Below are 10,510 nucleotides of genomic sequence, written 5' to 3' on the forward strand. Positions count from 1 at the left end.
CACCTGAATGTGGGTGTCTGTGTTTCCAGGACTGGGTGTTCCCCTGTGCTTGTGTTGAACTGGGCAGCAGGGTCTGGAGAGCAAGGCAGAAACCCATCAGTTTCCCAGGGGCATCTGTGGGCATTAATGTCTCTGATCAGCCCTATCTGGGTCCCCTAATCCTGCACATGGACACAAGAATCCTATTTTAGTGTAGTAATGCAATATTCAGATCTCCATGTGCTCCCTTTGTTTCCCCACTCAGCGTACCATTGGTTCATTTTAAAATATGCTCTGCTGTACCTCAAACCCTATTGGTGTGTAACCCTCCTGCCAATCTTCCCTTCATCCTCCTGGGACTGGCTCAGAGAGAGCCAGCCCCTGCCCCCTCTCCTTCCCCTTAAAAGGCAGAGCCTGGATCTGGGAGAGGTCTCTGCATCTCTGGGCTGGCAGGCCCAGTGCCTGCTTCCCTCCCCTTCTCCTTTCCCTGTGACCCTCTCTCCCGTTACCCCAAATAAACCTCCCTGCTAGAACAGAGATGGAGTCCAGTTCTTCCTTTGCCTCACTATATTCCTGCTTGAATTGACGTGGTTTGAAGACTGACGCCATGCCGCGGAACCTCGGGGGCCGCCCCGCCCCAAATCCAGTGGGATTTTACAAGAACCAGGGACCGGACTGAGGGGGAACCAGCCTGTGCAGCCCTCCTGGACCGTGCTACATCATTTTAGCTCAACCCTTGGCCTAAGTTACATCATAAACTCATTCCCATGCTTAGGGAACCCATGTTTCAGCTGCATCTCCTGCTCCTCCCATCTGAATCTGTCAGACAAACCCTGGACCTGGTTCAAGCCTTCACAAGGTTGTGGGTTGTCAGTGAAACCTCTTGCCAGTCCCTGTCTCTACCCACCTGTCCCAGACCCTGCAGGACGGCACCCATCAGTGAGGGCATAGCCTGCACTGGAGTCACTTGTGGCTCCTGGTACAACCCCTGCCAGCTGTTGTGAGGTTTGTGAGTCAGTTGTCTAAATGTTGGCATCTGTTGCCACTTGTGTGTCCTCCCTGGCTTCCAATTCCCTGGCTTCCAGCAAAGCTGGTAGGTCTCTAAGGACCAGTTGCGTGTGCTATTTGTGGATCTGTCACAAATGGCAGTAGATGACTATACTGAGTGAAGCGTTTTCACTGCTGGACTTTCTTAATTGCTCTCCTGACTCCACAGGTTGCTTTTAAGAGATCTATATTGGCTCTATGACAAGAAGAAACACCCAACTAATGTAGGCAGTGATAGGTGTCCTAATGTAGAGTTGGATGAAGGACGTCATTAAGAAAGGGAGCTTCAATATGTATTACAAATAATAATGAAATTCAGTCTGTGTTTTGCAAAACCTTGTTTTCTCTAGGAATTAATAGGTATCTCATATATCTATATGACCATCTTTAAACCTGTCTTATGTCCCCCTTTTAGACCACCCTCATTTTTAGGTCTTGTATATGGTCTTGAGATGGATAAAAAAATCCAGGCAGTAAACAAAAAGTGTGAACTTTAAAATTACTTTGAATGGGTGACAGTATTTGTCCTTAGCTGATACTCAGATTTGCTTGGTTGTCTGTAGAATGCCGTACTGAACTGCAGGGGATTCCTGCTGCTTGTTAAGCTGCGACATATTATGTGTTCAATACAGTTCTGTCCATACAAGACTCCTTTGCTAAATAAAAGTGATACCAAGTGTTTTCTCTGGTAGGTATTCCAAAGTAAACCAGACATAGAAAATCACAGTCTAGACTAGTGGGAGGGAGCTTTTTTTTGCAAACCAACGAGTATTTACATTTGGGGAACCGAGTCTGACAAGCATCTGGGGCAACCCAGAGGTGTACTTCAGATACTGGATAATCGCTAAGCCCAATACACGCTGTACAATGTACAAACGTACAATGTATTTTGGAACTATGGGAGGGATTTCTGTGCTGATTACCATTACATCCTGAAATGTGTGTTTAAAAATTATCCTATGTCTTAAGGGTCATTTTTCCCATAACAAGAAGAAATATAGTGTACCATTAAATTTCATCTCAAACTCATTATAATTTCCAATCAGGCAAGATATCCAGGAAGGTGAGGCCCTCTGTTTTACGCTACAAAATTATCTCTGCATGGACAGCTCAGATGCATTTCAACTGATTCCTCACTAAAAGAGAGAGACCAGCTGATGCAATGTTTTTCTTTTTTGACTCTGACCACTGATTGCTCCAAGTCCAGAGGGCAAACCATTGTCACACTTGCAAGTATTGATTGCTGCTTAAACTATTATGCCTCTGCACCTTTAGTAACTGTACTAATTGTTTCTTCCCCAGTGCAGTTGAATGTTCAAAGTTATTTCTGACTATTTTTAAAGGAGACTGGTATAAGTTTCTTCAGGACCCCTTTGAGATAACTGACCGTGGGGATAGTAGACATAGTCCAGCTCTGAGATGTAACACATGGATTGAACATGATGCAGTTCACAACAAATAGTTCTGGACAGTTTTCTACCAGATCTCTTAATACATAGTTTTTATACATTCTTCACAAATGTAGTTATGGGTATGCAGCTATAGGCCTCTTGTACCGAGGCACAAGTAAATGGTCAGAAAGTCTAGCTCAGCATTAAATGTGTATAGATTGCTTCTAGACATAAACTTGTAGATTCTTGCTTCCTTTGTGGACCCCAAATTTTCATTAAAACCATTATTCTGGGCCCTACTTTGAGGACATGAAGGATAATGTGGTAAGTGTGAAGGTAGAATACTTAGGGAGTGCGAGGTTTAGTTATGAGGCATGGTTGGAATTTCCCTTAAAGTGAGTGCTACATGTTTTGTGTTCAGTCCTCATCTGAAAGAGAAACCAATGGTTCAGTAAGAATGGTTGGTTTAGTGTCTCTGCAGGCACAGAGCTTTCTCGCCCTGCCTACTGGGAATCACTGCTAACATGCGTTAGGCTTCCTGGTTTTTGCCTTTAGAGTTTTTTTGGGGTTTGTTTTGATTACTCCAAACCATCTGAGAAGCCTGTTTCATTTGATGCAGTTTACTTCAGTTCAACATGCTACTTAATCACTAGAACAACAAAATTCTTACTTTTGAGCCTTCTACTTTTGAGGTGGGCCACAAATTTGGTGCACTCCTAGAAGATACTGTTATGCCTGAAACCTCTGTGTTTCTAGAGAAGGTTGTAAACCCAATTTTTTCAAGTGATGTGCTAGACAAATATTTCAAAAACCAAATCTCTTAGAGCTGAGCAAAAGAAAAAAAGAAATCTAATTCTTTAAAAAAAATATTCCAAAATTTGGGAGACAATTCTAGGGAGTGTAAGGAACCTGATAAATGGTAAAATAGGATACTCTGGTAAGCAGATAGATTTCATATTTTCATATGGAATTACAAATCTGCCCGAATAGCCTCTTATTTTGTTAAGCTTCTCTTAATGTAATAGTTGCCTTCATTCATACTACAGAGTTCCCTAAAGATCTACCAATAAATAGTACCTAAAGTGTTTATGAACAAAGAGACAGCACTGCTCTACACTGCGACAAGTAACAGCACATTACATACATACAATAAAGAATGTCTTCGGGGTGATACAGAAGATGTTTTCTTTTCAGCTATTTCCCTGATGTCTTAGCAATGGAATGACAACATTCCAGTATTACAGCTGCATTAATAATTGCCATTTTTCTACTACTACTACTACTACTACTACTGCTATTATTATTATTATATTATATATTGTTATTAAATTATCCATATGTTTTCATTATTATTTAGTTGCTATTATTATTTGTTATTAATTATCCTGTGCTCCAGGTTCAATATTTTCAATGCTCTTGCCTCTCACTTAAATTGGAGTGATATATTTGGGTTTTATATGTAATTCACGTGCTGACCTTTCCTGGAAAGATGTATTGTGTTTGCATCTTGTATGTGACATGAAAGAAAAATCAAACTCTTCTGTTCTGACTGGAAAGCTGTAAATTAATGATTCCTGGCAAATAGGTCATCTGATTACAACTTTTGTGGAGGCAATGTGGTCTTTAATTTCTGAGTGGAGGCAACACTTTTTCTATTGCATCAGGAAGCAAAAGCTGATAAGACAAAAACTGTGGGTTTTGCAGTTTTTATCATTACCTTTTTTAGGTCTCATAGGTCTCATCAGTCTCACAGCCAACAGTGCTGTCTCTCTCGCTTTCTTAATTCCAGTGCTAAGATATGTTTAAATGCTATGAGTTGAAAAGAAAACCAAAACTAAACCCAAACAATACCTAAGAATCAGAAGTACTGAAAAGGCTTAATGCTGCTGTCAAGGTATGTAAGGCCTGTGGCTGTAGATTGCTAGATCCTGAAACACTGAACATCCTGATCTCACTGAATGCATGTGTCTTTTCCAGCTTTATAATATTGACCACATAATGAGACCAGAAAAGTAATAGGTTACATTGTTCTAAGCAGCTAACTATTGTTTGGGACATTGCTGTGAAGAGCTGTGTCAACTTTCCCGAAGATGGATGCTGTTTTGGGTTGTTGCCATGCCTTCCTTGATATTATGTAAAGTTAAACAGGATTATGTAATAGATTTTTGGTAATTTGCATATTGAGTATGATCAGGTGAGCTAAGAGCACTGATTTTTGGTGCTGGAGTCTGGTAGAACATGCATACTGTTATCAAACAAATTGGTTGTGAGAAATTTGCTATTGAGACTTTCCTCTGGAGTTTCTTACATATTATGAAACTGACTCGTTTTGCTGCCTTATGTAAAACAAATGAAATAAATGATAAAATTATAAAAGAAGCATCAGTGATGTCTTGGGAAATTTCATTTCAGAGGAACACAACATTGGTGAAAGGACAGCTACCTTTTATTCTCCCTCAAGAAGGCGCATCTAATTTAACAAAATTCATGACTTTAATGATGTTTTCAATTGAGAGACCAGAAAGTAGAAGTAGTGTACCAGTAAACGTCTCAAAGGGGAAACATTGAATATGTGACAATCTTTTTAAAAGTACCTTTTAAAACCTGTATTTAACAGTTTGCCAGATGTGCATAGTCAGCAATGTATTTGCAGTGTTTTCATCTTATGAATTTTAATTTGTCTGTTATGTGACAGAAGTGTATTTGTCTTCACTAATAATGAGTTTACTATAGAAAATGTGCAGACCAGAGGCACATTTTGCAGAATTCACAGGGCTGAAGACTTTTGATGCTAATTTTTAATTCTGGTATTTTTAGAAAGGTCTAATTTTGTTGCCATTGAAACTGAGAGATTATCTCCCAAATTCAGTGGCAGCTGGCCTTTGCTCATGGATTTTTTAATGTCACACAACAATTGATAATGAGGGAAAATTGATATGACTCAGTTGATATGATATGCTTAGATATTTCAGGAGGTTGTGGCCTGTTAATAACCTAGACTGACGGAGATGCATATTAAAATTATTCTTTTGAATGAGGTGTCAGAACTCATAACACCACATAGGGCAAAATATTTACATCATGTTTTACTACTTTGGCTTTTTCTTACATGTTTTCCTGAGCGGTAGTTGCTGATGACACTGTCCTAGGTTGCAATATAGATGGATTTAAGTATTCTATTACCACCAGCTGTGGGCTGTTAGCTGCTATCACCTGCTAATGACCCACCCCCGGATGACAGGCAATGGGCCATCAGGGACCCACCGTGTGACTCATGGACTTAACTCATCCCATTGTGGGATGCTCTGCCCTGGAGGGAGGAGCCAGGTGTTCCCACCTGGATATAACCTGGCCTTGGAACTGCCTGAGCTAGCTCTGTCTACTGGGTTCCCAGAGGACGAGAGCTACCACTGGACCTTCAGCTGGAGACCAGACCTTCATAGGATAACCGCTTGAACTGAACTACTTCAGTTGGACTGCTACCACCACCCTAACCAGGTGTCAGGTTATATCTGACTTTGTCAGTGCTTTTCCTTGTATTATTTCACTTATTTTTAATTTCAATCTTGACTTGTGATCTCCCACTGGTTTGTTTTCAAACCAATAGAGACACACAACACTAACCAAGAACAACAGATCTAATAGTGGTTTAGGGCAGTGGTTTAGGGCAGGAGTTGTAACACTGCACAGCAGTATAGTTATAAACATAGTATTTGAGCAGTGTGTTTCCCTGACATTTATGGTGTGCTACTTAGTCCTAGTGACAAAATCTCATGTGTATGAGTAAAACTGGACATGAAATCAGCTAAGGTTAACCTCTCAGCCTTCCACCTGTGGTTTGCTGTTCCCAGAACATCAGAGATTCTTTAACAACTAAAACTTGTTATTATATGGTCACCTGTTCGGCTGGACCATGATGAAGAACCAAGTTGCTTTATCTTCCATTTTTACCACAAGAGCTCAGGCCAAAGAAGGTATAATATAGAAACATCTTCACATGAAGGCACAACTTCTGTGCCTTCATGTGACTTCTCACAGTACCAGGGATCCTCCCAGGAGGAGACTGGCATGCAGAAAAGGTGAACTTCCCTCTTGTTTCTGCCAAGTGTTTGCTGATCCTCCTCTTCAGACATGAGATGAAGAAGGTTGCTCCTGGGTACAATTTCCTTTCCTCTGTGGAAGCATTGATCACTTAATGCCTTGGTCCATGGAAAGCAGGCAACTTCTGTCATCTTCCTGCTTACCATTCAAGCACAGAAGGAAGTTAGAAAGAAGTCAGCTTCTGCTGTTTTATGTAGCATGAAATAATGTATTGTAATGATGCATTAGGGTAGTACTTTTTGCTAAATAGTACTAAGATGTACGCATAATGTTTTCTTAAAGGACACAGCATCAAGCTACTATACCAGAACTTTCTGTTGTTCTGTAAGTAATTAAATCTGAGGTTTAATCCTCTGATACTCAACCTGTGCCTCTCTGGCCCTTGTTTTGATGTGCAGTTTTGATTCCAAAGCAAGGGAAGAGGTTGCCTTTCCTTGGAGCATCAAATATGGTCCCAAACTAGAAAAAGGTTGGTGAGCTGGCTGCTCCTTCGCACTTGCTCTTACCCAGCAGCTTTTCAGATATCACCCTGGTAGGTCTATTCCTGTGCTCAGAATTTAGTTGATAAATGCATGTGAGAGCTTTAGGTGACTTGTTTCAGAGGAAATTAGTGTAAAAGCAATCTTCTTCAAATTAGTGTAAAAGCAAACAATTCTTTGTTGAATCTATAAAGTGAATTCAGTCTGCTTCCTAGGCCCATTCAGGCATTTTTACCTTCCAAATTATTTAATATTTCCAGGACCTTAAACAGTTGATCTCTTCTTCTAGTGCACTGCAATTTGAGGGACAGGGGTGGGGGCTGTTGCTGATCCTATTCTAAAGGCTTATAGTTCCCTTCAGGAAGCTGTGAGAAGTGAGTTTGGTTGATGTAATCTGCATTGCAGTGTGTGCACTGGTGAGACAGGTATTTTTTCAGAACCACAATTTGGACTTAATGTGGCTGCAGGTAGATGGATTTTAAGTATCAGATCCCCCTATCAACCTGAATTTCTTATGATCCTCTGTGTTTGAATGCTCTGAGCATTGAAGTTGCTGATGGCAAACCTTTTACTGACATCAGAAGTCCTTTGAGTTAAGTAGAGTTATAGCAGCTTGTACCTTCTGCCTTCTAAAGTATTCACTTTATTCTCATGCGCCCTTTAGATTCTGATTTTCACATGTAAAATATGAGAGAAACTCCAAAGCAGTCAGTCATATTTTGCCACTGATTTTTCCATATGGTGTAGCTGTATGTGAGAAAATGTGACTGCAAGCTGGTATTCCTGTAGTTTCCAATTGCTTAAATAAATAATTGTAAAGGTATTAGAAACAGGTAAATGTGGACTGTTTCAAAAATCTTCTGGCTGTTGAAGGTGTCCTGGACAGCAGCATTTTAGCAATAAAGTATGTGTGTAGCACAGGTTTCTTTGCAAATCCTAGGAACTGTGAAGTTCAATTTGTGATACAGTCAGAGATAAAGTTAACAAAATACATTTTTTCTCCGTTCTGAGTTTTTTAAAGGCTGTTGGCATAGGAGAAAGACAATTTTGATGTATTTGCCAAAGAACAGTTGAGATTTCACCACAGGCTGCAAGATGCACTAGTTAAACAAAACAAGTTACTTGCAAAATGTTAAAATACTTGGTAAGCTCTTTGAAAATATAATAAATGACTTATGTAAGAATATGGATTTTCTTCAGGTCTAGACTGGCCTTGTTTGAGTGGTTTCCAGTGGAGGTTTACCGTTTTTGATTATACTTCTTTGTGTTTCAGATTAGCTGACTTGAACTTGACCTTGGATGTAAAATATACATGTCTCTTTTGGGGTGGAATTCTTCCCTGGACAGATGATTGATAAAATAAACACAGAAATCCTAGCCTAGAGACAACACTGAGCCAAGCCTCCTTTGCTAGGCCCCCTTTTTATGTGAATCTCTGCATGCTTGCAACGTGTGATACTATTAATCATATAGCTCCTGAAATTGCTTTTAGTTGTTGTTTGACATACTGCATGCATGTTTCAAGGCATTAAACATAACTGACCTGTGTTTTCACTTCCTTGGTTTTTTTTTTCATTTCTTTTCCAGGCAGAGGGTTCCAGACTCCAGAGAGAACTGAGAGGATATTTAGCAGCCATAAAAGGTGATTTTTAAGTTTTACATCGTGCTTTCATAAAGCAAACTTTTTTAAAAAATTGAGACAAGTAAGCTTGTTTAAAGTATACAAAGACAAATAGTCTTTGTATGATTCTGTTTAACCTCTCTTTGCAAGATTCTCCTTAGTCTGATGCTAGGGGTTCTGTACCTTCAGTGTAAACTTACGTGTGCACAGTCTTGCATCCTTGATTGTCCTTTGTGTGCATCCTCTGCTGCCCATATTCTCATGCTGCATGCATTTTCAGCACCCAACCAAGTCTACGCACCTTGTTATTCATCTTTGCATATGCTAGAATATTAAATACTTCATGTGTCACGAGTGGAAACAGAGGGTATATAGATTTTACCAGTTGCCTAGGCCTATGGCAACTAGTGACCAAACCTATTCAGAGTGACCAGCGCCCTAAAACACAGTCTCACTCCTAAGTTCTTATAAAGACAGCCGATTTATGTCTAATGTAAAATAGATTATGGTTTATTAGACACAGGTGAGAACGGAACAAAGAACTAGACAAATTTTACTACACAAAACATGAAAAGCTATTCATAGCTAAAACATATATATATGTTTATATATATATATATAAATGTATATATATATATATGCCCAAAATAGGGAGATTAAAACAATACAGCGCTAAAAATGAAAAAGGTACCTATTAATATTATTGTAGCTAGCAAAGAAGAATACAATTTAGGAAACTGAATGCTTCTTACCAAATCCAATTTTTGGAGCTGGGGATGCACCAGATCCTCTCTCAATCCCTCGGGGAAGTAACCACAGAGCTTGAGTCCAAACTCAGGGGAGAGGCTTTTCACGCTCCAATGTCCATGTAGAAAGCTTCTACTTTTGCTGAGTTTTTTGTGGTGTTTTATAGGGAAAAGAGTGTGTATTTGCAGTCACTTGAAAATTCTTCACATTCTCTCAGTGTCTCGCTCTGAGTTTGAGATGCCAGCATTGATAGTCCGGATTAAGCCATTGACTTAATCTGAGCCATCGATCTCAGCCAGCAATCAGGGAGAGAGAGAAGGGGGGGAGGGTGTTTGTCCTGCCACAATCCACCCCTGTGACCCAAAGACACTACTCTTATGTCATGAAGTGACAGTGCAGGTGTCTCTTGCCTTCATGCTATAAAACGCACCCACGTTTTTTAATTTATGTATTATTGTTAAAATTTTTTGGTATACATTGTGTTTCCAAAATTGTATTATTCTCTAATGGAACTTTGACTATGTTAATAGGAAGCATTTGTGGTTGCTTCAGTTTATGGGCTCATGTAGTAGATTATGTAGCAAAATATATATAAAAGAAACATTAGTAGTAACAACTAAGGGATTAGTATATATGACGTTAACTTCAGAATGTCCATAGTATTTGGAGGCAATTTAACAAGTATTAGTCCATGTAGGGGAGGTTGTTTTTCACCCCTTGAGTCTTGAGATTTTTGGAAAATCAGGAACAAAGAGTCTGTGAAGATAGCTTCTTGGTTGTAGCAGCTGAATCAGTCCAGTGAATGGTCTTTCACTCTTTTTGTGCTTTCCAGTTCAGTCTTCTTTTCTCAGTGGAGTTTAGTATTAGTATATAAAATGTTAGACAATTCTATAATAATGTAAACAAATACACATAGAGAGGTAGATACAGAAATATATATATATAAGTTTGATTATCCTAGGGGATACAATGAATTTTACTTTAAAAAGGTAGCTATGTAATTTAAATTGATTAGGTTATATTTAGGATACAATCTCCTTTTCCTACTGTGACAATCAAGGTAAAGACATAAAGTAATACATGTGGAAAAATTATAAAGTATATACATAAACATCACTTAGATCTGTCAAATCATTTAGTTCTTC

At 39.3% G+C, this 10,510-nt stretch overlaps 1 protein-coding gene across 3 annotated transcripts in view; it reads left to right on the top strand.

Annotated features, from left to right (window-relative positions):
- Positions 1-10,510, top strand: part of AMPH (amphiphysin) — a 133,466-nt gene that overhangs the window by 63,485 nt on the left and 59,471 nt on the right. For all 3 annotated transcript variants that reach the window (XM_085051600.1, XM_085051598.1, XM_085051601.1), the window contains exon 3: positions 8,585-8,639. In XM_085051600.1, coding sequence (XP_084907726.1) covers positions 8,585-8,639 — 55 coding nt within the window. The remainder of the gene's footprint in view (positions 1-8,584; positions 8,640-10,510) is intronic.

This window comes from Lichenostomus cassidix, chromosome 2, assembly GCF_008360975.1.
Source record: "Lichenostomus cassidix isolate B80296 chromosome 2, HeHo_3.0, whole genome shotgun sequence".
NCBI classification, from domain to species: Eukaryota; Metazoa; Chordata; class Aves; order Passeriformes; family Meliphagidae; genus Lichenostomus; species Lichenostomus cassidix.